Source organism: Megalops cyprinoides, chromosome 16 (genome assembly GCF_013368585.1).
Source record: "Megalops cyprinoides isolate fMegCyp1 chromosome 16, fMegCyp1.pri, whole genome shotgun sequence".
Lineage (NCBI taxonomy): Eukaryota > Metazoa > Chordata > Actinopteri > Elopiformes > Megalopidae > Megalops > Megalops cyprinoides.
In genome coordinates, this window is record NC_050598.1 from 6,406,680 (window position 1) to 6,433,896 (window position 27,217).

General features: G+C 44.7%; 3 protein-coding genes across 4 annotated transcripts; 1 reads left to right on the forward strand and 2 right to left on the reverse strand.

Annotated features, from left to right (window-relative positions):
* The first annotated feature begins 1,043 nt into the window (after positions 1-1,043).
* LOC118791633 (eukaryotic translation initiation factor 5A-1) lies at positions 1,044-8,195 on the forward strand. 2 transcript variants are annotated; one of them, XM_036549071.1, is made up of 6 exons: positions 1,044-1,475; positions 3,627-3,801; positions 4,279-4,383; positions 4,650-4,781; positions 4,929-5,001; positions 8,057-8,195. In XM_036549071.1, exons 2-5 carry the CDS (start codon positions 3,634-3,636, stop codon positions 4,989-4,991), a joined length of 468 nt encoding a protein of 155 aa, XP_036404964.1. In that variant the 5' UTR covers positions 1,044-1,475; positions 3,627-3,633; the 3' UTR covers positions 4,992-5,001; positions 8,057-8,195. The 2 variants fall into 2 exon arrangements, with proteins under 2 accessions (XP_036404964.1, XP_036404963.1); XM_036549070.1 differs by lacking the exon at positions 8,057-8,195 and adding an exon at positions 6,210-6,325.
* A 1,940-nt stretch (positions 8,196-10,135) lies between these two features.
* On the reverse strand, positions 10,136-19,051 carry LOC118791354 (G protein pathway suppressor 2-like). Its single transcript, XM_036548686.1, has 12 exons — positions 18,877-19,051; positions 18,288-18,405; positions 17,865-17,974; positions 17,350-17,462; positions 16,812-16,891; positions 16,370-16,449; positions 15,823-15,997; positions 15,338-15,421; positions 14,762-14,838; positions 14,113-14,208; positions 13,505-13,588; positions 10,136-11,233 (listed from the first exon to the last, which is right to left on the reverse strand). The coding sequence occupies exons 2-12, from the start codon at positions 18,379-18,381 to the stop codon at positions 11,141-11,143; spliced, it is 1,086 nt and encodes a 361-aa protein (XP_036404579.1). The 5' UTR covers positions 18,382-18,405; positions 18,877-19,051; the 3' UTR covers positions 10,136-11,140.
* Positions 19,052-20,729: 1,678 nt separating this feature from the next.
* LOC118791177 (zona pellucida sperm-binding protein 3-like) lies at positions 20,730-27,217 on the reverse strand. The gene is made up of 10 exons (XM_036548459.1): positions 27,195-27,217; positions 26,613-26,694; positions 24,782-25,054; positions 24,019-24,137; positions 23,743-23,843; positions 23,298-23,475; positions 22,659-22,776; positions 22,272-22,313; positions 21,046-21,144; positions 20,730-20,750 (listed from the first exon to the last, which is right to left on the reverse strand). The coding sequence occupies exons 1-10, from the start codon at positions 27,215-27,217 to the stop codon at positions 20,730-20,732; spliced, it is 1,056 nt and encodes a 351-aa protein (XP_036404352.1).

Consider the following 27,217-nt stretch of genomic DNA (forward strand, 5'->3'; position numbering starts at 1 on the left):
TGAAAGGGAATATACACGTGTTTTCTCCTTCTTTCTCAGACTTAGACGCAACCTGGGCATGCATTCTGTTGTCACTCGGTATTTATGCTAATGAAGTCAGAGGTGATACACTGTGGACTATAAATCTGAGGTCCAATGCCAAATTAGTCAGTAAACAACTCTCACTCTTTCGTCAAAAAAATTCCACTCCAGCGCCTGTCCCACTAGCACCGTCCCTACCTCTCTGCCTCGCCCTGGCCTTCCACACATAGGTCATCGGATTCATGTTTCACCGGACTATATTTAACCAGGAGGCTCTGCAACCGGTTAAGTCTCCCCCGGAGGCAACCACTGGTCACTGTCACAGTCCAGTGTCAGCCCTCCTTACTTAAAACCCCCTCAAATTTGTGCTGGATTGATAGCAAAGCCTTTCTAGTCGTCACTGCGTGGACCTCAGAACAATTGTCAGTGTGGCCTTTCCAACGTGACTAACTACTAATGATAGTCAGTGCAAAAATAATTTTATTTTCTGCTAACATATTGATTCTGTTGTTAATCTTTCAAAGCTTTAAACTGCACAAAGTGTAGTTTTCAGCCATGACAGTTTCAAAGGTGAAGTTGAAGGTGTAATGTTTCCTCATTACAACCAAGAAACAGTTAAAACAGATGAAATTATGCTTTGTCACAGACAAATAAGTTGCTATGGATTTAGAAAGGGCTGCGATTTAACCGTTCGCTGAGCGTACATGGTGTACACGTTCTTATGTCCCTGACAGAAATGAACTGGAGAATGAATGCAGGGTAGAGATTTAGCTGGCTAGGCCTAAAGCTGCGCGCACCCGGAATCATTCCTCTGTTGCACAAAGGGAGCAAGGCCTTCATAACCCGGCAGTCTGTTGGTATAGCTTGCACTCGTCAACTACCCTGTGCGCATAGTTTTTTCGATTAATAGCCATACATGTTGTAGGTCTGCCTTCATATAAAAAACGCGCAAGAAAGGAGGAGTTATTGTTGAAGCGCGTTCCCGGAATCGGTGATCACCCCCACCCTTCTGAATTTGCGGATTGAGGGGTGATCGCGCCTGCGCAGATGGTTGGAAATTCATTTCGTGGGTTTCTTTCGATGACTGACTGAGGGTGTGAGTGAGAGGGAGCGTGTAACGGACAGGGTGAGATTTGGGTCCACGCTGAGGCTTGCGGTTTGCGGCTGGCGGTGTGTGTTCGCGTGGACAGTAGCAACGGTGCCGCAGAAAATTATAAAATACGGAAAGGGGGAGAGACGAGGAAGAAGCGCCTGGAATGAAAGGAGCGTAACCGGAGCAGAACAGGGAGAAAAGGCACGACAGTTACCGCGGCAGACACTACAGTGACAGACGACAGGGACTGGGAAAGAGCAAGTGAGAGAAACAGGGGGGAGAAAGAGAGGGACGAGTTGTGAATTGTTAGCAGTAGATAACACCGCACAAGGCACTGACAGAGGGAAAGCTTGCAGACTGGGTAAGTAACTTATTAAAACATTACAATACCAGACGTGATCACGCATGAGGACCCCCCCCCCCCCCCCCCCTCCCTCCCAGCACCGTCACTCCCAATCCACTTGCTCCCATTTATTCTGAGCTCTCGTCTTTGCATGGCAAATAATGGCATAATGTTCCCCAGATGCTCACATTTCAAATAAACTCGATGTTATACTACAATAGTACTGATTTTAAGTCTCCAAAGTTCGCCTTTGGGCATGACTTTTTGCGTTTGATCTGAGTTTGTTGGTCTGCTAATGGTAAATTCTTTTAGCAGTAGCTAGCAGTAACTGTCACTCTAGTACTGCGTTTGGCTGTTTGCTAATCCCTATTCCACCCACATCGTTTTACCAAAGACTACGATCGGTTAAATACTATTTAAAACACAAATGAGTTGTTTGTCAACGCAAACACCAGTCGTGTTCAGCCAGTAGGTCATTTTACTTTCCTGCAAAATTCAGCACAAACGCAGCAGCGTAGCATCCCGATGAATATTACCGACCCACATCTAAGATCTTAATGCATCAAAGTAATGTATGACAGGTCAAACTATACACTGTTTATCACTCATATCTGAGAGTATTACACCTGCTCTTCCTTACACTCGCCGAGTTATAGTGCCCGTGAGTGTGGGCCTCAGGCCGCAAGCAGTCCCCGTGCAAGTCACTAGCACCCCTGGTTGTGCGCACCAGGCCGTATAAGAAACGCACTTTCCCGACGTGTAACGAACGCATGCTCTTTTCCTGCAGCTGTGGATTTTTACTCTTTGACAGTTTAGGCTTCCCCTTCGACACAAATAAAACGTTATAGTGGGTATAATACGTGAATATGTCTCGTAGAGCGTGTATTTTTCAAGTACTGTGGATTATCTTGCTCATACAGCGGCATTCGGAGTTATCTCGTGGGGTAATGGATAGCACGGTCCTGTAATTGCACGGAAAGCCATGCTTAGTTCTCTTAAGAAATAACTAAAGCTCGCTGTATACGGAGGGGAGAAATTAACGAATTGTCTGCTGCTGAACATTTCAGTTCTAATTTATTCGGTTTTATGTGTTGATTTATATTTTTACAACGTCATGGTGAGGTTTGGTTGACTGGCCGGAGTATGACTGGACGTAAGGGCCTCCCTTGCGAACTCGTGCATGTCCCGATCTGCCACGCGCTTAATGATTTGGCGTAGACTTTAATGGCATTTTAAAAGAAGAATATGTGCTACTTTTAATCTACACGGAACTGTGTAGCCCTGTTTACTTTTCATTCCGTGTCTTTAGTTCGCTAGCCGTATAGGAGACACCTCCTTCTGTCTTACTGCTTAAAACTTGTATTTGACACAGTTTGAATCGGTAAGTTGTGTCAGACAGTCGTTCGGTTAACAGGTGCCATGTTTCTGAAGCTTAATTTAGCTTTCTCCCTCTCACTCCGATTCTCAGTTAACGGCAATTAACCATGATGTCTAACCAGAGCAACTAGAAAATGTGCCATTCATTCTTTCACCTTACAACATTTTCATTTCATACAGATACCGGAGTCTAGCGTTTAATGTGGTTAGCACATTCAGTAACGTTAGTCACGTTTTGAGTTGCACAATATCGAGAGTATGTGTGTGATGTCTTCTCATAGGAACATTGAAATTTACCCAAGTAGTTGAATACAGTCATACGTAAACATTAGCACCATAAAACACAAACCACCAGATGTTACTGTACTTTTTTAAATGTTTTGGCATAATGGAAATTATCGGTATGAATCAGAATACATTTGCAACGTTATCTTGTGGAAAAGATTTTATAAAGGCATTTAAATTAGCACTCAAGCGTGCACGTACATGCTTATCGCATTTATTGTACAGTTATTACGATTAGAGTTTACGATTATTTTCTGTTTTATTTATTTTTACATTACATTACATTCTTGTCTTACTTGTGCCTTGAAGCACGTGGGGCAGCGGTTTCATGGAAAGTGGCTATAGAAATAAATTTCGTTATTATTGTCATCATTATCCTGAAGTAAAGTTATTACCTTGACCTATGTAGTAATATAACCTGTACTCATGGCTGTGCTCCCAAAGCAGCATGGCTACACCCCCACAGGATGTTACTGTGCTTCATAACCTCTGTCATTCCCCCCTCAGTGTTGGCATGGCAGACGCAGATTTGGACTTCACAACGGGCGATGCCGGGGCATCCGCCACCTTCCCCATGCAGTGCTCCGCCCTGCGCAAGAATGGCTTTGTGGTGTTGAAAGGGCGGCCCTGCAAGATCGTTGAGATGTCCACCTCCAAGACGGGCAAGCATGGACACGCTAAGGTTTGTGTGGCACACCGTCCATCCACGTGGTTGGGGAGGCTCCACAGGGACATGAGAGATGTGGACATGCTACAGGGGTGTGTGTGTGTGTACGTGTGTGTGTGTGTGGGGAGAAGAGTATCTGTGGGTGTAAACATTTGAGTGTTTATCTGTCTGAGGGTGGAACAAAATTTGCAATTGTGTGTGTCTGTTGGTCTGTGGAAAAAAAATGTGTGTGTGACTGTGAGCATGTGTGTCAGTCTGTCTTTTTGTGGAGATAAATATGTTTTTGTCTGGATGTATATGTGCATGTGTGTTGGTCTGGCTGCTTGTGGAGAAAAAAATGTGTGTGTGTGTGTGTCTGTGGAACAAGTGCATGCAGACATAATGGTGTGAAGTTGTGCTGTAGGCCCAGACCCTCAGACTCTGTGGACATGGGCGCGGGTCCCAGAGTGACACGGTGACTCACACATCTGTTTCCTTTTGCCCCGGCACCAGGTCCACATGGTGGGCATAGACATCTTCTCTGGCAAGAAGTATGAGGACATCTGTCCCTCCACTCACAACATGGACGTCCCCAATATCAAGAGGATGGACTACCAGGTGTGGACAGGGTGGAGGGAGGAGGGAGACAAAATGGAAATGGAAGGAGAGTAGGAGGGAGGGAAATAAAAGGAAGTGTAAAACTGCTTTGGTAACACATTTAATTATCAGGACTGTAAAGCTTAGTGAACTGAATTGAATTGAATAGAGTCTGTGAGAGACTTTGAAGGAGCAGCCCAGTTAACATGTCCTCTCCTTTTTTGAAGTCTCCCTCATGCTAATAATGTCTCTCTCTTTCTCTTTCTCCCCCTTCCCCGTTCTCCCAGTTGATCGGCATACAGGACGGGTACCTTTCTTTGCTCCAGGACAGCGGTGAGGTCCGGGAGGACCTAAAGATGCCCGAGGGAGACCTGGGCAAGGAGATTGAGAGTAAATATGAAGGCGGCGAGGAGATCCTGGTAAGTCCTTTTCTCCCCCCTTGTGCTCTTCTTCTGCCTTACCTCTGCGGGTCCAGCTCAACTGTAAAATGGAAGTGACGTGTATGTTCCGCGTGGTTGGTTCAGGGGATCTGACGCGTCCTCTCTGTTCTCGCCCGCCTCTCACAGATCACCGTTCTGTCCGCGATGAACGAGGAGTCGGCGGTCGCTATCAAAGCCATGGCTAAATAAAGTGCTGCAGGTAAAGGCTGCCCGCCGGCACATCCCACCGGCCCACCTGCGGGTGCGTGTGCACAGCCCGCGCACACTGCTGTGGGACACTGTGCAGTCAGGGCGGAGCGCCGGACTGCAAGCGTGCACACGCTTTCTGTCATTTTGTTTGTTTTGAAAACAGGGGTGGGGGGGGTGGCTTCCAACACAGCAGCTGCGGGATGGCTTGCTTTTTAGAGGCATGTTTAAATTGCGGCCAGATTAGACATGGGGCTTGGTTCGCCTCTCCCACAGTGTGATGTGTCCTTGCATTTGAATAACAAATTGTTAGAAAAGTGCCATTTTCATTTTGATAGTTTTTTTTTGTTGTTGTTGTTGTTGTTGTTGTTGTTCATTTCAGCCACCACCGAACTGTGAGCGCCAAAGACGTCTGATGCTTTAGTTTAATATGTTCCGTGCTGAAACAAACCGCTGGAATCACAGGCACTGCTATTAAGTAATCAGCCTCTGGGGGGGGATTAATGGGGACTCTCGGTTGCCGCATTACGAGGCGCGGAGGCGTTTGCAGCCGACATGGATCGCACCAGGGTGTTGCCGCTTTCTGTGCGTCTTACCAACACGCGCTGCACCAAACCAACGTCACACCGCGTTAGCGCTGTACGCTCGGAGAACGGCGCCGTCAGTGTGTTTGCAACCTCGTTCCAGCCAGTATATACACAGCCGTCTGTTAATAAGATACCAGATATGCTCACAAACAGAAAACGCCGTCCATTTCTTTTTCCATTAGAAAAAAAGACTTGCGTATATCCATGAGCCTTTAAAATATTTCGGCAGCTCCTGTGTGCTTTTATCACTCAGCAGGTAGCATTCAGGATGCAGTGGTGAATGCTTTACATGCGAGGAGCCACAGCTCAGGTGTTTTACTGTGTCTGTATATCAGATCAGTGCTGGGTGCCCCTCCTAACGCGCACAGTATCTGGGAGTGCTTTTATGTTTGCCAATGCAGTGTTGCTATGTGCCAGAATATTGCACCAAAGGGAAGACTGAAGCCTGTGGTTAGGTTTTTCATGGATTTTTGAGTCGGCTGATTTTTTTTTTTAGTCAGTTAATTTTATGCCCTTTATTTCTTTTCCATCTCCTTTTCCCCTATTTGCATCCGCTCCTTCCCTCCTTCTCCCCTCTCGGTCCCCTCCCTTTCTCCCGCCACTCCCTCTGTCTTTGCCTCCTGCTCATTCTCAGGGGTTGGCAAGATGCACTGGACCCGAAAAATGGAAAGACCTCAGCATTGCTGTTCTTCCTCTCTCTCTCTCTCTCTCTCTCTCTCTCTCTCCTCATCAGGCTGTCCCTCTCTCTTTCTGTATTTTCTGGCCCTTCTTTGGGTTAAATTAGAAAATAAATTTAATAAATAATTGGAAATTGCAGACTGAGGAAAAAATCTTTATATACACCCACCCCATAAATACACACACGCATGAACAAAACTGAAACAGGGAAAGACAGAGAATGGAGAGATGTCCTGTCACTCACAGATCACCCCCTATGGGTAGGTAACAGAAGTGGGGGGGGGGGGGGGGGGTTGCAGTGTGTCTCCCCCCCTCCAAGCAGATTGCTTTTCTGTTCAGACTTTTTGAAAAGGGTTTCTTCTCTCAGGAGTAGTGTGCCTCCCCTTTATTTGCTCGTTCTTCCTCTCTCCCTGTCAGTTACCTCAGTAGCGCTCTTGGCCTTTTAAAATCTTTGACAGGCCACATCAGGGCCAAATAGCTGGTTCAGTTTCTCGATAACAGCAATTTCAGAGAGTAGTGAAATGCATTCATCAGGTACTGTTACTCTATTATTTTTTACTGATGTATTTTAGTTCTTGCTATCTGTGAACACGGCAATTTATGTGAGCCTTTTTGATGTGAATGCGAGCGTGGAAACTATCTTACGCATAAGGCCTTTAGTCACGCAGTTTTTTAGCAGCATTGCAGCAACGTGCTGCCACATTACCATGGTGGTGTGGAGTGAATGGTAGTTCATTAGCTTGTGTGGTGGAGGGCAACTGCTTTTCTCACAGATGTCACTGCCATTCGGCCCAATTCTGACTGCCAGCCTCTTACCTCGACTCAGCCTCATCGTGATCATGCTTCGAATTCTTTGCACGCATTTGACCTCACCTTATCTCACCAGCCAAATACAACCTAGTCACCTCAGAAGTCGGGACACTTCCCAGCTGTTCCCTCTTTTGCCTTAACTCTGAATCCTGTTGAGTAGGACGCCCCAGACAGTGAAAAAGGCACTAGTCTGCCCTGACGGGAAAAGGGCTTCTAATCTCCAAAAAACCAACCATAAGGCAATTGGTTTATTTATTGTTCATTTAAGTTTTATTATGTTACGTAACTCTGAAACTACTGATGTTCCGCTGAGAGGACACTCGGAGCCTGGGCCAAATGTAATTTTCGAACCCACAAGTTAATAACAGAACAGGACGGTGCTTATTCCTGGGGGGTACTGAGGGTATTATTCCACAGAGGCCACATCGTTATTTTTGGAGGGATTGGGCAGCAGTTCCTCGTTAAAGAGAGCCTTTCACGGCTAACAGGAATCGTTGCATTGTGCATGCTGTGATGAGTTTGGGTGGTGGTCAAAGGTTTGTACCAGACTATGTGAAGCAGATCCATTTAGCGTATGCCACTGTTATGACTGATTCACACACCTGGTCATTATGGTCACTGAAGAGCAGCAGTGTTTTCATTGCATTATATTACATTATTGTCATTTGGCAGATGCTGTTATCCAGGGCCACTTACATAGGTTATAGTTTACATGTTTTTATACAGCTGGACATTTGCTGAGGCAATTGTGGGTGAAGTACCTTGCCCAAGGTACAACAGCAGTGCCCCAGTAGGGAACTGAACTATGCTACACTTCCACTTTTCACATTTACTACTGTATGTTATACATTCATAAGTTTTTTTGTCTCAGAACTCTTAATTGTAGTTGTAATAATGCAACACCATTATCTGTAATTAATGCAGTCACTGAAAAGAAATGTCGATTCCCAAATGAGCAATACATATATAATCACTCATTTATTTTCTGTGCAGGGGGAGACACGCCAGTGGCCATGTTTGCATTTACATGCCAGCTTTCCGAATTCTTAAGAATGAGGAGTACAGTATGTGAATTTCAATTTTCCCTACACAATAAAGTTACAGATCCAGATAAACCTACAATTCCAAGTATGATCTTTACATTCCTTTATTCTAGGGGGTAGTAGTAGCCCATTTCCACCTTCCTTGGGTTATATTATTTGGAAGATCTCCTTATTTAGAAAGTGTATTCAGAATAACATGTTCATATGGGCAGATATGTGGAATTCCTGAAGCTTCAGACTGATGGCAGAAACCAGTGTGTCCTTGTAAAGTCTAGGCCAGTTGAATGTCCTGGAACTGCAGTGCTCATTTAAAGAGAGACACATCTGTGTATCTGTGCTTTGACTGAGTCACAGCTGGGCTCAATTCCATTTCAATCAAGTCAATTCAAGAAATTAACTAAAATTCAATTCATTGAAGAATCTTCATGGAAAATGATGGGTTAAATTTACGTTCCCTGGTTTGAAATTGAATTGACCCCAGCTCTGCAATGAACCGGTTTACCCAAGCAATTACGCACATACAGTACAAACACATTCACAGTTATGGGCAGTGGTAAACATTACATTGCATTACATTCATTTTGAAGATGCTCTTATTGCTCTGGACAGCATAAAATGCACAGAAATGTATTCAAGTTGAATGAGCAACAGTGTCAGACCTGGCTAGTAACACTATTTAAGTCCTACCAGAAGTTAATTTGTGCAACCTGACTAGACAAGGGAGGCCAAGTATACTACCATATATCAGTCAGTCACTCACAGAATCCAAAACGCATTGCGATGCTACACGTAAAATAAACAGCAAGTAATGCAAGTAACAGGACCGTAGTGACTGGTTGATGCAGATGAATTTTCACATGCAGCAAGACGGTGAACGTGTGTAATGGCTGAGTCACGGCTGTTTCCTGTCAGGGCAAGTTTTAGAGTAGGCAGTGGCTTTGGTAGGCGTTCTTCCAAAACCATTTCAGTCAAAAGCACACACATTCCATTGTTCCTCTTCAAATACACTATATTAAGTTGGGAGCATATCACAGGAATCCAAGGTGTACAGAGGGGCAATGGAGTCAGCAGTCCACACATCTTCAGACATTTGAGTGATGTTCAACACACTAGCTGTGGAGGACCTCTGGAACTCTGGGATGGAAAAAATTAACTGAAGGATCCATTAAAGAACTGCAATAATAAATCCTATAACTGCAAAGGACACCACTCAATTTTGTTGCCAAGATGGTACTTTGGTAATTGCAATTATATGGTCATGACTACATACAGTGTATGGAAGAAATGAAATATGTAAATGGGGGTACAATGTTAAGGATACAGGTTTGATAGGGAGGACATAGACCCTTTCACTGTATTAACTGTACACATACACCTGTGATTTCATTCACTAGGGAAAGAGAAGAACGTCTGTGTGGAGTTATGGATTTGACCTTACCTTGTCTATGCCCCAAAGCTTGCTGCTACACAACTTGTAACACACGCATATAATGGAAAAACAACCAAAGAAGCAACATGATTCAATGATGTGTTTTTTAAAGATTCACCTGGCGACCACAGAAATGGCACCTCAGCTTTGTCGCCAACGACATTCCTGACAAGTGTGTGCAATTTGTAATGTTAATGTTTCGCATACAACAGTAATAATGAATGCAACACGTGCACTTCATGTGTGGGGAAGCAGAGCTCGGTTTTGCCATAAGACCCAAAGGATGGGACATGGGGGTTGTGGAGGGGGGCCATTCAGCTTGGCACTTTTGGCTGACTTGGAAATGCGGGGAGGTGGTGCAGGGCGGGGCCAAAAAAAGAGCTGACTGGTGCTGCTGAGCGCGGAGCACAAAACCCTGGCGAGAGCCGCGGCCGCTCAGATTACAGAGCGGGGAGGGATTCAGCTGACGCGCGCACTTTCATCACTTTCATTGTTCCGCATATTCAGAGTTTTGTGTTCGCCAGCCTTTTCTCCCACCCCCCCGCACCATCCCCGCCCCCCTCGCTCAGTTCAGACACGCAGCGGAAGCATTCCTCCGTTTGTGAAAGTAAAGCACTTTATTTTCTAACCCCACCCTCTGTCTTCAGGTCAGGATCACCTACAGGTTAAAGCCTATGAAACTTTAGAACTGCACAACAAAGATATACAGCTACAAATATACTTTGTGTTTTTTTGTCACATACAGACGCACCAATACACACATACAATAGCTATGCAAGAAAGGCTGTTTTCCTAGGGGGCTTTTTATTTTTGGATGGACACTTTTTATCCAATACTGGATGGGGGTGCCAGTCCTTTTGAGATTGGAGAATGAGATTAAAACTCAGCATTTTTATTTCCTGACTGCAAAAGGACTACAGAAGGATCAGACTGACAACATACAATCACACGCCACAGAAAGTGCCTCTCTGGCTCTGTGAGGGTCAGTGTACCTCTGAACCCAACTGACTACAAATCTGTATTTTACTGGAAGAAGCCTCTAGTGTTAGACGCCTGCATCAGCTCACTGCTAAACTGTGCAACTGCAGCTGTAACGTTCGAATGAACTGCAGAACAGTGAGCTTCACTGGTTATAAAAAGCTAACACAAATGTGAGGTGGAGAACAGTAAGAGACGACACTGGCAAAATCAACTCAAACGATGCTTTAAATCCCCTGAGGGAAAAAATTAATTACAAGTGTTTTGACACTTGCTGATGATAATCATGTCAGAGAAGGCAAGTGGAAGGTTATCACCAAAAAAAAAACCACAAAGCAAAGACACATTCTGTGAACACACAATGTCACATGACCTGCTGCATTCCACCAATCATATTAAACTGGATGAGATGGTTTGCTGTGCAAGCTAATCAATTAAGAGCGTAAGCGTCCTTGTTTGCAATCTCACTCTGGCGATGGCATCGCATTACACTCCCCGTTCATTCTGCTGGTCGTTAGCCTCATCCTGCCGCCGGAACCCATGCTGCCTCAACCCCAGGTTCAGATGGAAGCAGTAAAACCTCCGATGAGATTTTCCTTCCTGTCGACTGGTGGCCGGTAACCTTGGTTACTTGCTATGGTGATAGAACCTCTGCCCCGTTTGGGTGTGGGAGAGGTAGGCATGGCGAGGTGCGGGCTGAGGAGAGCTCTGGAAAGAGGTCTGTTCAAAGAAAAGAAAAAAAAAAGAATGAAATCAGTTTGAGTACTGACAGCCCAGGAAAGACACTAGCCATAGCATGTAGCATATTGACGCTTGTTCAGATTCACATTAAAAAGTTAAATTCAATACAATCAAATCCCTGCAAGAAAACAGATTCAAAGTATGAGGCTGTAACCGGGGAGCCACTCAAACAGTGACATTTGTTCTGTTCATTGTTGCTGCAACAGTATAAAAGTATGTAGATAATTCATGGCTGTTCTACACTACGGAAAATTACATGTAAATAGCTGATAATACACGCTGGGGTAGAATACTGTAGCAGAGATGCTCTGTTTTTGCAATGTATTTACATGGCCCTGCAGCAACACTGCACCTGCCGCTTGGTTGATAGGAAATCTGGGGTGCGGTTTAGGGGACGATGAGGAGCCCTCTCTGAGAGCCCAGCGCTTCTTTCGTCCTCTGGCATTGCTGACAAAAGTTCAGATATTCAGCACGGCTGCTGTTACACTCACTCTGTCACCCAGGAATTTATCCAAGCAAAACAAACACTGAACATCCCGCTTCAAAAATACATACATCTTAAAAGGCAACCACCCTTCAGAAGTCTTCACAGTGTATGACTTCATTAAATCAGGAACTGGTACGTTATCAATAAATAAGCAACTCCTGTATGATGTTACAGGGGACCAAGGCACACAATCAGCCATTTATAAATTACCAGAGAAAATATCCAGTAAACTAGATTCTTTGTGGTTTAGGGTTCGTTTCTTGGATGCAGTCCATCTTGCTGTCTTCTCAACCTACAGCGTGTTTGGCTGCCGAAATGACACAAACCTGCTCGTACTGTTAATGGGACAGCTTCTGGGCATGTAGGGCACTTTTTAAAAAGTGATTATAGCAGCAGTATCTTTTTGAGATACTGCATCGGTTGGCGAAACGGTGGTTTCAAGGACATGGACGGAACACCTTAGATAAATTGCTGAAAGCTGTCTGCACAGTAAAAAGCATCAATTTATCTAACGGTTTTCAAAATTTCAAGCCCGCGTTAAGGCAGGAAACCGTCCCACTGCAGCCAAACTGCAGTCTGTATCTGTGTGAAACACTGGCTAACTCGATATGCCACAAAATATAGACTAGCTGTCAAAACTGACTTTCTGAAAGCAGGTCTGGCACTGCAAACATTCACATTTGACCCCTCATTTTGACACAAGGCTAAAAGCAATTTGGGCGCCGCTAGCTACCCAACCTAGTCCTCAGATGACATTTCAACATTTGTAGTGGTTTATAATATCAACACCATGTTCATCTGGCTTACTAGTTTCCCCACCACAGGGCTACTGAACCAGTGTGTGGCTAACAGCAGTTTGCTTGGTTTTCTGTATTTCTACAGAAATCTAGACACACATCTACATAGCTGTACACCAAACCAACTCCTAAACGTTATACCAGACTGGGGGAGCTAACAAGCCTTCATTTATCTTAGATGTCTAACTTTCTTTAGTTTACCATATGGTACTATATTAGTGTGCTGCATGAAAAAGTCATGTATTCCCTTAGCCATTTTAAATCTTTCTCTTTCAAATACGCAAGTCCAACTTGAAACACAACTGCACAGCATGTGGGTGTCTGTCCTCTCTAAGCTGTTGTAAAATGCTGTTGTCATGAAAACATTCAAGTTCGATCTCACAAGCCAAAACGTGTTTATGACAGACAACAACCACAGACTGAGGGCCTCTGTGAGACTGTAAATTGCCTGCATGCTGAATGCAAAACTAGGAGGCTATGGCACAGTCATTGCGTAATCTAGACGAATAAAGGTGTTCCCTCAAACATTAAATTTAAATGTCTTTGCTTTAGCTCTTTTGCACTTTGGTCAATCTTTGATTGATTGCTAAATCAATCTCTTCTTTATGTATATCTCACTGTGCCTCGTGAAAGTGAAACACATAATCTGTGGCTCCACCTTAAGTATTAAGTTCTCACACTGGCAATACTGTGTGAGAGTTAAACAGGAGTTTGTTATGGAAAAACTAGCACGGGGGACAGAATATGAAATACATCCACCCAAAGCAGTGCTGCTTCCTTTGCTGAAACCTCTGTGGGAAGCACTGGTGCCTCATACACGTTTTATCTGTGTGTTTATTTTGCCGTACATGCTTGACATTCGAGAACAGTTTCACAGTGTTGGTTTTCACCATTCTGTCCAAACCATAAATTTAACAGGCCCCAGTCGTTTCCCCTCTTCCTTCCTACCGAACATGGGGGACTCACCGCATGGGCCTGCTGAGGGGGCGTCCCGTGACTGAAGCTCCCAGGAGAGGCCGGGCGGGAGGGATGGGCGTACGGCAAGCCAGACTGTCCAAAACAGAGAGATGGGGAGGAAAAATAAATGTTGCTGAAGCTCTAGACATTTGCTGAAAACTGCAAACTGCTAAGGGAATGTAAAAGCTGCACGATCTGGCAACCGCAGCCATCTATTATTCATAGTTCTGTATTCTCAGACCTAAAGTAACAAGTAAAGAAGCTTACAGTTGCCATATAAAAGGACACTAATATACTTAGTAACATACTATGGCGAACAACATATTTAACTCTTTCTACTCACATGAGTTCCTAGTGCTTTGGTTACTTGGTTCCATGTTGTAATTGTAAAATAAAATATCAGATATAAATCAAAATAAAACTGCAAACCAACAACTGCACTTCAAAATGTTTACTTTATGTACATACAGCACAAGTAAAACACAAGACTTAAGAAAAAGCACAGCAGCCCCTTGTGGCCATACCTTTTCTTAATGGGTTGGATTTAGATGGTTGACATGGAGTTGGGTGTCGTGCGAGTGTGAGACCCAGGAGGGTGGGAGGGGCTGGGAGCTCACCTTGGCGGAGGGGATCTGGACAGCGATGGAGGGGGAGGGCATGAGGCCAGCGGCCGTGGCGTGCAGGGCTTGGGGGTGCATGGGCCTCAGGGTGCTCTGGATCTCACACACACACACACACACACACACACACTGAGTCAGAGCGCACGTCACATCACAGACTCTGCTGCACAGCGTTTGCCTCCAACATAACTTATTTCCTCAGGAGAAACTATGATATAATAAAACAAAACTACAGTACAAGTTCAAAACTGTTCAACCACATGAGATTCATTTGGGGATTTTTTTTTCACAGCTGAAAATGGAAGTTTTTTAAAATATACAACACTTTATGAACAACCCTCCACAGCACAAAAACCTTGGGTTACATAAAAATGAACACTGACCTCTGTGTTCATTTTTCTTTTTTTGGCTTCATGAAATTTAAAACATCATCGGTCATATAAGGGTAACAATTACAAACAAAAAGATTATCAAGTCTGGATTTAATAAGAACCACTGTCTCAACTGCACACATTGTCACATATATATGCCGTTACCAAAGTTGCCAAGCATAAAACAGGTTACAATCCCAGTTGCATAGACAAACAGAATCAGAAAACATAACCATCTCCTGAGCGAACCACACACGTGTGCCAAGTAGACTCACCGAGTCAGTGAATCCAGACTGCTGGTTGGCATGTTCCAGCTGCTTCTGGAGGGGTATCCCAGCACTGGGGATAAATCCTGTAAAAATGAATGGAGGACAGCAGACCCTATGAGAGTGAGAGACAACGCCAGAGCAGCACAGGGGGAGACCGCTGAACCATTTTCTGACCCTGTCTGGTTCATCGTCTGGCTTCCTGCTCTTCCTTTAGTATTTCTAGAGGAGATCAAAACGCTTTTGTTTTCAGACTTGGACCGAACCCACCTTACCCCCAGAAATTAGAAGAAACAACCATATATTCTGACCATTTTAATAAGGTTTCACATGCCAAGTATCAAACTGATACGATGTACTGTTGCTCTGCTAGCTGTCTATCGGAACATTAAGCTCAAATTCCTCCACAGCACAGCAGTACTGCTTCCTTGCTTTTTGGTCACTGTAAAACTACTGTGTCGTTACAGAGCATCACGTGACATAAGAGACAACAGCTAGTTAAGGAAATAAGCGAAATAAACATAAGCGACAGAAAGTCTTGAGATGCCAGTGAGCCTTTAGGCAGGGGGTGAGAGACGCGCTGACCTGGCTGGGAGGTGAAGTGGCTGTGAACCGCGTAGCCCTGCTGCTGGTGGGGGAGGTACTGCATGGTCTGGAAAGCTGACGCACCTGGAGATGAAAGAGCAACAGCAGTGCTGAGTGAATCAGACAGACACCACACCCCCACGGAGAGACCGAGGTCACCGCAGCATGAGGTGTCAGGCCACTCTAATGGATACCCAGGGTAAAGGGATCTCTGGCACCAATTTACTCTGCTGTAACTGCAGTCAACCTCTTCATCTCCACAATCACAAACCTTGTGACGATCTCTTGGCCTTGCTCCCTCTCGCAGCACATACACACACCTTGTACTGTGACCATGTTTATGTGTGGGAAGCACACTTCCCCCACACTCAGACAGACACACACACACCCGTTGTAATCTGTCCACACCACATTTACTGCATGAAACACATATTCCCTGACACTCTGTCTCTCTCACACACATGCATACAAACACACACACGCACCTCTGAGCTGGGAGCTGCCAGCGTAGCTAACAGGCACAGACTGGCTGGTGGCGTAGGGGGAGGCATGCTGTGGTTGGCTGACCCCATAGGGCCCGTGTGCTGATTGGCTAGATGAGTACTGCCCGTGTTCAGTGCTTCCTGTGCTGAACCCAGGCTGGGTCTGGAAGTGCCGCCCCTATCAAACAACAAAGCCCACCAGTTCAATCAAAAATAATACCAAAGGATGCTATGCACCAAAAACAATTCACTGACATGGTACACAGTATGATACAATGCACAGTACATCCACAGAGAAGTGCAGCAAAGTGCTGTAGACCAGAAAACAGTATCCTCCACTGCTAAAAGACCATCAATCCCTGCACAGCACAAGACCGTGAGTTACGAAATGTCAAGTGGTGAACATTTCACTTCAGAGGGAGAATATCAGAGATCAGAGTGCACCTTTGGTTAAGGAATACTTTATTGAAGTGGGTGGAGGCAAGTTAACGAACAGGCCACAAGTACTGAGAGTAAAAGCCAGTTCTAACAGAAAGCTCCTTCTTCTTACCGGGATCACAGGGGCCTGGAAGAGCTGCTTACTGCGCTCCCCCAACAGGGCACCCGGACGGCCGTGACTCACTGGACTGCCTGTGGCAGGGGGCCATGGGAGCAGAGAGATTAGCACCATGGAGAAAAGGGCAGAGAAAGATAAATCAGGAGAAGACACAGAGAGACAAGTTCAGAGTCCCTGTAACCAACTGTGTACGAATGAGCCTGTCCATTTGTGTTAACATTACTACTAAAGCAAATAACTATACAATTACAGTCACAGATATGACTGTATGTACTGTGTTGCAACACTAACTCACAGGAGCAAAAGCTTTTGGTCAGAATACTCATTTCATCCTTTCACCAGTACATGTAGCTGAGTTTGATTCCCTCAAGGAGACGTCCATGAACACAGCAAGGGTAACCATGATGACAGAGCGGGCTGCAGGTGTTCAGCTCACCTTGCATGCTGAGCAGGTGCTGTCCGGAGTGGATGGGCATGCTGGGCTGGTAGCTGGCTGAAGTCAGTGTGGTCATGTCACTGTTGGGGGGGGGGGGGGGGGGGGGGGGGGGGGGGGTGTCAGATAGATGATGAGAATCACAAATTACGCTGTGCCTCTTCCCAGCATTCCATATTCTACAGGACTGTGCTTCACTGCCCAATGCAGGAGATCTCTGGAAACGCACCCTCAGTTCACACTCATGCTTCTTGAGTGACAAATACTGGGAGTGGTACCTACCTGGTGGTAACTACCTGTCGCTAGTTTTTGGGCTGCAAACCTCACTGCCCAAATCACACAACAAGAAAAACAGGATTAGCTTGCTGACTAAAGTCCCCAGCCAAAGGTACTGGCTTCACTTTTACTGTGGCTGTTTCTACCAAGGGATGACATCTCCTTCCGTGGCGGCTGGAGTCACTTCTGGTGCGTGCACTCAGAACGAAACGAGGACCAGCGTGTCCTGAAAGGGACCCCCGTCCGCCCCCCTCCCCTCCTTCACCTCTGCTCCTTCCTGCGTCTCTTCTCCTCCTCGTGGAGCACCTTCTTCAGCTGGAGGAAGAGTTGGTGCTTCTCCTCCTGCAAGCCCTGCAGCTTCTCCCCCATCTTCATGATCTGAGGGGGCGAGAGACAGAGTTGGTGAAGGGCTGTAGAAGTTAAGGAGCAGGGCTGGTAACCTAGAGTTTACTGGTTCTATTGCCACTCAGCCACTGCTGTGCTCTAGGGCAAGGTACTCTATTGTCTGAATTAAGTAAACATCCAGCTGTATAAATGGTTAAGATTAAAGGGTTAAAAACAGTAAGCGATGAAAGTCCCTCAGGCCTTGAGAAGAAAGGTAATGCAACGTTAATCCTTCCAGTGCTGTCCCTGTGGCCCCATCGTGTGCAGGTCAGTGTACGTTAGGCCCCAGCTCCGTATCCATTTGCCACTGGACATGCAGGTTCCATTCTAAAATGAAGCGTTCTGTTGCTACAGGGAGGCTTCTGTTTATCTGTCACACACCAGCGCATCACTCACCTGCTCTTTTGTCTCCTCCAAAGACATCCTCTCCTCCATCTCCTTCTTCCTTTTCCTCTCCTCCTCCTCCTTCATCTTTTGCTCCATCATCTTGTCTACCTCTTCCTCCTCTGTGACAGCACACCACGGTTAGGGCAGAAAGGATACTACACTAGCGGCATCAATTTGTGTGTGAGCCTGTCACCCATCAGGTTAACCATTTACTGAGGCACTGTGGGACAGTGAGCCAGCGACATGGAGGTGTAAACGAGCTCATTGGAGCAGGTAGTAATCATCATATATGTAAGGGTGTGCTGTAATGAGAGTAAGCAGTCGACAGTGTACACTGCCTCGTACTATGCGCGTGATGAAGGACTTCTCATATTCTGCGTGGCTGCGGTGCGTATGTTTGTCTGGGGTGGTGGGGTCGCAACTGAACGTCACCTTGTCTCTTGCGCTCTCTTTCTCTCATGATGTGCTTGTGTAGGGCTCTGGCCATCGCGTTGGACAGCTTGGGTCTCTCCAACAGAGCAGGCATGGCGGCGGTCAGTGGCGGGGCCAGCTGAGGGAGAGAGAAAAGTTTAGGAGGAAAAAAAAAAAACAAGGGGGCGGGTGCAGCTCCGATAAAGAATTTCACAACTGGTGGAAGTAACTTTTCCACATTGATCTTACGTATCCTTTGTAAACTCAAACATTAAAATGAACCTAACAATTTGACTGGGGTTCTAGCTTAATACCTGGCTAGCTGGTAAATGATCGCATACACACATACGTTAACATTAGCTGCCTGTCTATCTAACATTAGCTAGCTAGCTAAGTATGTCCTCTGCCGAAGTTAGCTGTACAGCTCAACAAGCAAAGGTGCTATTGTGTTACCCTACTGGTAATATGCGTAAAAATAACAAGAACCATTCTGTTTATGGGCGTCATTTGTAATATGCACTCAACGTAGCTGGCCGATCAAAATATACAGTGTTGTATTAATATAGCTACAGTTTGTAGCTAAGTCAGCTATCCTTCAGATCTCGCTTACCAGGCTATTAAGAGTTTTCGTGAAATCTTCAATTTACTTCCCCAAGCCGTTGTTTATTTCAGTTTTATTTTTGACTGGTGTATTGTCAGAATTAGAATATATGTACGGCACAAGGGAAGTAGTTACCAAAGTAACTTAGCCGGCTAGCTGTTTTTGCAGTTTTTTTTAGTTCGAGGACCTGCTAACGTCGCTTTTCCGGTGACGCACGTTTAGCATTAAAGCGTTTCCTTTCTCGATTGTTCTGTGGAATTATGGGTCTTGTATTTTTCTTTCATTTATAGATCGCGATCAGAGATATCACTAGGTCTGTAGCGGAGCGAGCGGGAGTGGGGGGCAGAGGGTGCGGTTGCCCCGGGTCCATGGTTCTTCCAGTTACAAAGGGGCCCACCTTGGGCCCAATCTGCCTGACTGAACATGGATTTTTGTTGTTTAGTTGAATATTTTGAATAAAGTTTGTGTGTCTTGATTGCGGCAAAATAGCTAAGTTTCTCGCTGCGATATTTATTTTGAATGGGCAGAGACGCAAGAGTTACAGAAGACTTTATTCGCTGTCTAGTATCCTTGTGTAAGAGTACAAACAGAAAATTACGTCCTCTGTTCGAGTCCCAAAGTATAGGAACTAGGCGATCGCCAGCTGTCTTGTTTTATTTCCCACCGCCGCGGTATTTAAAAATGGTCTCATGCAATTTCTCTCAGTATAAGGGCCCACTCCAGGTCCTCGGCCCCTCTGCAATGATCCATGGGCTCCGCCCCTGCGCTAGATGAATACAGTTCAGTGTGTTGCTGCTTTGGTGTTATACGGTTCAAACCGCAGCGCCCACTGACCGACTTTTTGGCATTCAGATGGCACGTTCTGTTTACTGTGCCACCTCAGCAGCAGAGCCTCACAAACAGTCAATCTACTCAGAATGTTTTCTTCCACAAATAAAGTAACAATACAATGGGCATCTCAGTGTTACCTACGAATAAACTAAGATTAATATACTTAGTGTTAATTTATTCTTTCAATACAGTATTATAGATAATGCTTAATTACAGTTAAGGAATGGTAGTAGGAGTAAGGAGTAGTCTCAAAAGGGCAAAAGTAAACATTTCAAGCACAGATATAGTTTGCTGATGCTCAGTGCCGATTGGGGAGTCAAGTTGTTTTGATTTTTCAAACCTCATGGTGACCAGCTTTGTCACAACCCATAATTTGTGACTCACTGATTTACAGTGTAACTGTTTCCCTATTTCAACCCCAGATCACCCTTACATATGCAAACTCCCTGCATGCCAAAAATAACAGCTTCATAATGCAAATGGTACTGTAAACAGTATACTACCTCTCCATTGGAGGCAAATAGCTAATAAATGATGAATAGCTAATAAATGATGCATAACACTGCTGCTGTACCCTTGGGCAAGGTACTTAACCCACAATTGCCTCAGTCAATATCCAGCTGTATAAATGGATAACATTGTAAAGAACTGTAACCTATGTAAGTCGCTTTGGATAAAAGCGTCTGCCAAATGAATAAATGTAAGTGTGTGTGTAGCAGGTGGTAACCTATGGTAGGTAATGGTATGGTAGGTATGTCCTTGAGATGGTATCTACACCTCCAAAAATGGAATGTTTAAGGACCTACTTAAAATTAAAAAAAAAAAACTCACCTAACCTTGAATAACTAGAGCAGTTCAGTAATCATTGTTCAAATTGTGAGGCCATTGAGATGTCACACAGGAAGGCCCACACTGCAGCTGAGAGAGTTTATTTCACAGACTGCGTTTACACTTCCTATAGAGCTTCATCACCGCCAAGACGACACAAGTCATCGCCAGGGCAACCGCAATCACAATCATTATGACCACCTTCACAGGGAGGGAGTGTGAACCTGGGGGGAGGGGGAAAACAGGGGAGATCAGGTGAATAAATCTGATGAAATATGCACACTGCAAGTTATAGACTTCCACCTGTATTTTCATGTCTATTGTTCCCAGTGATAGTGCAATGACCAGTATTCTTAACATTAGAATACCTCGTCAATTACATTACTCTACATGCATTTAACAGACACTCTTGTACAGAACAACTTCTAGCACAAGAGATCATAAGTGTATCCACCCAAGTTATACAAGTAAATGGGATTACTTTTTCATGACAGCTCTTCTACAATTGGACCACCTTACCATTTTGGTCAGGGTTTTGGCCATCTCGATTCTGTGTTTCAGGTTCCATGGGGGAATCCAACATAGTGAATGGGCCCAGCATGGATTCTGCTTCCCACTCTGGAGGGGACAAAAAGAGGAGACTCTCAGAGTGGAAAGAATGATAAGGCACTGATGGCTGAACATAGAAAACTGTATTACAGACAACCATGAAAGGTGAGACTTTCATCTGTAACACAGTTACCTCTTATGTAATTTATGTTAAACCCATTTTAAACTGCACTTAAGATTTTGAGATTTAAGATTTTGATAAATACTTTGAAATTGCATGGAAGAACCAGATGTCAGTGGTAGAGTCATCCTACAGTGGCCACATATTCTCCTTTGGGTATATATTAATATTTTATCAGAAAAGGCTGGTGAAAATCCTGTTCTCTTTAAGACAAGAACATGCCTACTTTGGCTGTAACTTGAACAGCACAAAATGAATCAAGACCTCAGCTGTGCTTGCCTGTCAAAGGAATGTCTTTTACTCTAAGCAACAGTACATTTATTTCAAAAGGGAATAATAAAAGGATTATGCAGAGAAAATCCATACTTGGGCTGGTCTCTAGGTCAAGGGGATCTCCAATACTGATGCAGTCTCCACGGTGACAGCAATCACACACCTGGTCATTTCTGTCTGCAGATATCCACCTGCAATGGATGGACATACAGACACTACATGATAAAAGTCCAGTTACAGTGCAGAACACTTCATTGCCAGCACCATCTGCTTTTAAAACATTCCATTAAATCTCGAGTCAAGATTGTGCAGTAGGGGAAACCAAACTAGGACTCAATACTCTGCCAACATTACATGAACAGAAGTATCGCACACCTCATTTGCAAAGACAGACAGACCTGGCTGTAAGAACAGCCCAGGAGAGCTATAGGAGCAGATGTACAGCGTGCATACCCCTGACAAAAAATGTAAAAACATGCTATAAGAAAGTAAATATTTATGTGAAACAAATGTGATATATATTTTATTTCCATGCCATTTAGCTCTGTGCAATGATATTAAGATTAAAGTACAACATTTTTTGGATGAAAATATATAATGTATACATCTTTCCTTTATAGCATGTTTTTGTTCCTTTTTAGTCAGAGGCATGAATAACTATGGAGGGCACTGTCTCTACTGAAGAGCACTTCCTTCACTACCTGTCAGACCCGAAAGAGCAGGCTTTGGCCTGTGGTCCGACCTCCGACATGGCCTTCACTTTCAGGTAGCAGGTGATATAGAACTGTGACAAGATCGAGAGAGCAAGAGCAAGGTGAACCCCTAGTGCAAAACAGTGCATCTCATTTCAAACTGCTGTCACAAATACTGTCATAAGACTCAGCCTTTTGATCTCAAAAGCGGCGTGGTTTTCCTCTTATGACAACAGGGCTGAGCAGATCCAATGAGGAGCCAGAGAATCCCCAAAGTACACACCTCTGATCCTGTGTTGTTAAATTACAGCATGAAAATTCACTCCAGCCCATTCAAGTTCCTGCTGTCTTAATACTAAACTTGAAAGCTGGGTAAACTAGGTCTGGTGTCTTAAAGCAGTGGTCTGAATTGTCACTCCTCCTTAGAGCATACATACAGAGGTTCTAGAGTCCAAGTAGAACCTGAAGGCCTCTAGCAGCATCCTGAGCTGGTTGCCCTGGGCTCTGGGCAGAAATCGAGACTTGGAGTCCAAAAATTTAGCATCAGTGAGACACCTGGGAAGGGGATTAGGATTTAGACCACATGTCACACACTGTCCACCCAAAGATCCAGATCAACAGGTGTTCAGAAGGAAGTTACTGGAATACCCAAATGGGTTATGTCTGACATTTAAGTAATTACACAAAACCAGTAATGGGTTTTTAATTCCTATGTCAGTGTCTAGTCACTTTCACCATCTATTCAATGCAATTTGTACTTTTTATGTTGTTACAAACACAGGGTTATTGTTGTTTAAAAATGGCATCTTTCGCACAATGGGCTTGTGATCTTTGTCTCTATACGCCTGACATTTGATTGAAGCAACGCTCTACCAATCCGCCTGTAGAGAGAGATATACTTGTCACTGAAGAACAGTCACAAGACTTTACTGACTCAGTATGACTATAATAAAACAAGGTGTGTGGAGCATTTAAAACCCTGCTTCCATCAATTTATACACAATATTACAACTTACCCTAGCCCTACGTAACCTATTTGTTAGATTTTAGAGGCCACCATTTCATTTGTTGCATACCCTTTGCTCTCAATGAAGGCATATCTGGGGATTGTATTCTTGTCGGGGACCAGGGTAGCCACACAGCTGTCTAAAAAGAGGCGGAGGGGAAGGTGGCTGTCCAGGGAAACAGAAGCTTCGATGTGTAGGAGATCCCCGAGGAAATAGACGTTGGAGGATCTCTCAGAACTCCAGTCATCTGCATAGAATTAGGCCATACAATGTCACCTTGAAGTGGTGTTTTAACACTCTATTGAGTCTGCTATTCATTCCTAGGACACTGTGGTTTCTCCTTAATCAACCAACACCAACTTTAACAGCTAGTTCCCTTACACAATATTTCCTGATTAAGTTCAGCAACTGTCAAACTCATTGTGCAAGGTAAAAGAGGGCCAAATTTGTTTAAAATCATGCCATGACTTACATGCTGCAATGCAGTCAGACTGAATGGAATCCACAGCCTTACCAGTCATAAGCCTCAGGGAGAATGCAGGCTGTTCTGCAGGCTCAGTGGAAGTGACAGAGATCCAGGTCGGCCTCAGGGTACTGCTGCTCACATTGTGCTTCCTGACAGAGAATTGGTACAGCTACACAAATACACGAATACACAAGCTACTCTATGGGTTGTAGATTCTTTATCACATAAAAACAAACTTCTGCAGACTGTGCCAAGGCACCGGGCACAAGGCACAGTCGAACCTTCAAACCACAGCAGAAAAGCAGCGGCTTGACAGTTTCACACCTGACATAGTGACACTCAATCCCAATGCGGGTCTCTGTGGTCCTCACAATTGTGGAGGAGGGCTGGACACTTGGCTTGTGAACCAGGGAGAACACATAAACCAGGACATCCCCAGACATCTGTGGAAGTAGTTTTTTCTTCCTTCAATAAATCATGCATGGTTATACTGAAGGTATAGATATAAAGCATGAATCAAGGAGGGTTACAGATATAGCTCATACATCTATAAACCTCCTTGACTGGACACGGGTTCATGGATCAAACTGAATTTAAAATGCTTTTGCAACAACAATGGTGTTAAAGGCATTGTTTTTACGCTATAACTAATGACAGTGTGCCCAGAACCCCAAAAAAGGATGTCCCTCGAATGTTACACGGGGTTATCATTATTGGTAATACGGTAGTAATGTACCGTTGTATGTAATTTTTAAATAATTGTCGGGATATTAGAGGCGTCTCTCACAGTTCTTTTGTTATCTTTGAATGGTCTGTGCAGCAGAATTATGTTTAGTAAGCTGACTTTAACATTTGAACTGAGCTAAGGATTACCTGCAAACCACAATTGGAATAAGGTCACAATGTGTTCTTCACCGTTTGCCGTAGGCACGGTATTCTCTTCTCTAAGTAGCCTACCTGATAACAGAGCCAGGCAGTGTCGGCTCATTGTGTGAGTTGGTTCATGTTACCATTTGTCGTTTGCTAGAATTTCTCTTTTAACCACTGCATTGTACAGTAGATGTTGTAGGCTACTTGGCTGGCTCACCGTTCTACGGCTTCCACAGCCCCGCAGCTCGGACACTAAAAAGAGATCTGAGGAATTAGGCAGTCGGCCAAAGGCACAGCCGCCTAGAGAAAGGTCAGTACTTTTAATCAGTTGGCCGCGTCCAAGGAAGTCCCGCATCACTGACACCTTGACGGTTTTCTCGCCACATTCCACAAAAACGGAACTTTGGACCGATTGACGGCGCCCGGGCGGAATTCCATTCAGAAGGAGAACGCCATTTCTCACTGGACTGTAAGAGGCTATCGGTTCAGCCTGGGACAAGACGTAACCAAAATGACCACTCAGGTAAGAACACAGCGTTAGAAAGCACAACATGTCTCCTTCACGTCCACTGTCAAATCTCCCCTTTCTCCGCAACAAATGGATATGGATGGACGGTGCACCTCTTCAGACGGGGCGGTTAACTTAACACTTTAGCTGACCAAACGTCTTCTGTTGGGCATCAGGTGCGTGGTTTAATTCAGAGAAAACGCGCAGTGCAAAACAATGGAACGTATCAATCATGGTATTGGAGCATGTGATCTATTCTGATTTTTCTTCCTTCAGAGGTCTCCGTTAATTAGGTTTAATGGCGCGGTTAAATTGATTATGACCCAAGGTTAACAATTTGTTTAATTATTTGTACTAGGCCTGACTGAATCATTATTTACCTTTGATCAATAAAGTTGAATGTCTGTCTATATTAGCCGCTTGTGGAGCTCAAAATAATATATACAATTGATCGTTTTAAATAAGCATACGTGGTCCTATTACCAGTAGGCCACGGAGTCCACATTGTTTTAGCAGACCAGCACCCTCATGAATGTCTCAATCATTGTTTTAAACTCCAATGGAGCTCCTTAGCCAATCAAATCTCCCCACAGAGACACTGGCACATGCTCAGCCATTATCCAATCAAGGCTCTGAAAGGGTTAGGTAAGATGGGCAGGACAGGACTGTAGCATCAGTGCTCCTGAAAGTCTGAACACACAATGGACAGGGTGTGTTGGCAGCTGGCTGTTGCAGTCTTATTTAATGTGGTGTGGACTGAGTGCCAAGCCACCAGTGAGAAGTGTGTGGTCAGTGAGGATGAGAGGCTTGTGTGCGGGGAGTCTGACATCGGCAAAGAATACTGTGAGGCCAAAAAGTGTTGCTTCGACCAGATGAGCCAAACGCCCTGTTTTTATGCAAATGAGGGTAAATTGCTGCTTGTGTTTTTAGTATGCATGTGTGCCACATATATGTCTGTTTTCAGTGTAAGAGCTGGCAGCAGTTTGCCACCATATTCTGCTGCTGGCAGCTGTGACCAGAGTTGCAACAGACAGTAAGTTGTAATTAGACACTGTAGCTACGGTCTCGTCACACAGCTGTCCGGTTTTTGAGAGACTTTCTGCATTGCGGAGGGACTCCCCCAGAGAAGCTGCAGTGGTTTCCAGTGGGGAAGTGATCCTGTCTGACTCAGCTCCCCTAGCGTCAGACAACATTGAGTCTGGCAGTGAATGTGAGGGAGAATCCAGAGCAAATAGGCTACGCATTGTTTATGTTCTTTCCCATTTGTTTCAATGATGTCTCAATTCTTCGACCACACGTACCGTTATCATAGTAAAATGACATTCTATAAACGCGTCATGCATTTTGCTTGGTTGTGTCTTTCAGGAGGCACTCCTGCTGCAGTGCAGAACCTCTCCAGGCCCAAGGAAATAGCTGTGGTGTTCAGTGGAGCTGTGATCCTGACTGACCTAGAGCTGAGACAATCAGGCGCTATAGGTAAAGGATGAGCCCATATCTTCAGAGGTACCTGAGGTTTCCTTTTCTTACTGTTGCCTCTCACTCTGCAGCACCGAGTCTCAGCAATGGTTTGCTGGGAGTAGCTGCCTCCATTCTGTTTGTAGTCTCTGCTGTGGTCCTGGTAGCTGCATGCAGACCAAGACTCCGGGTTCAGAACACTACAGTGTGAGGTGGACCCATGTCTGCTTAAATGAACTCAGTATGCTTCAATAAAATGACTGGTGTGTTTGCATAGTCATTGACTCAGTCTGTCTGGTTTACTGATGGAGTAAACTGAATGTGGTTCCTGGCACAGCATGTATTCCAGTTCAGGTGATTGCCCTTCCACAGCTACATTCTAGGTCCCAACTACCTGCGACTAGTCCTTGCACTGATTAGGTTTCCATTTCTTCGTTAGACTGATGGTGCTCAAATCACATGCTGAAATTAATACTGTACTGGTAGTCACAAGTAATATGAGAAGCCTCATGAACCAAAATATGTAATCAGTACATACATTGAGGCAAGGTTTGTGAGCATTTTATGCAAATGCACTACAGCCTAAGTAAATAAATTTATTATGTGCAGGCATTCAGCTACAGCATTCCTTCCATCCTTTGTTTTGACAGTTCCTGTATGGTCTTGCCTCTTCATGTCCGGTATGGACAT

What these genes read in the sequence shown, in the direction of transcription:
- LOC118791633 (XM_036549071.1), top strand. Translation starts at nt 3,634, where the DNA reads ATGGCAGACGCAGATTTGGACTTCACAACGGGCGATGCCGGGGCATCC. An exon ending in GCAAGCATGGACACGCTAAG is followed by an intron (nt 3,802 to 4,278) that starts GTTTGTGTGGCA and finishes CCCCGGCACCAG; the next exon opens with GTCCACATGGTGGGCATAGA. An exon ending in TCAAGAGGATGGACTACCAG is followed by an intron (nt 4,384 to 4,649) that starts GTGTGGACAGGG and finishes CCGTTCTCCCAG; the next exon opens with TTGATCGGCATACAGGACGG.
- LOC118791354 (XM_036548686.1), bottom strand. Translation starts at nt 18,381, where the DNA reads ATGCCTGCTCTGTTGGAGAGACCCAAGCTGTCCAACGCGATGGCCAGA. An exon ending in TGGAGGAGACAAAAGAGCAG is followed by an intron (nt 17,463 to 17,864) that starts GTGAGTGATGCG and finishes TCGCCCCCTCAG; the next exon opens with ATCATGAAGATGGGGGAGAA. An exon ending in AGACGCAGGAAGGAGCAGAG is followed by an intron (nt 16,892 to 17,349) that starts GTGAAGGAGGGG and finishes CCCCCCCAACAG; the next exon opens with TGACATGACCACACTGACTT.
- LOC118791177 (XM_036548459.1), bottom strand. Translation starts at nt 27,217, where the DNA reads ATGTCCATACCGGACATGAAGAG. An exon ending in TCCATACCGGACATGAAGAG is followed by an intron (nt 26,695 to 27,194) that starts GCAAGACCATAC and finishes GTCTGCATGCAG; the next exon opens with CTACCAGGACCACAGCAGAG. An exon ending in CTCCCTGAGGCTTATGACTG is followed by an intron (nt 23,476 to 23,742) that starts GTAAGGCTGTGG and finishes AATTCTATGCAG; the next exon opens with ATGACTGGAGTTCTGAGAGA.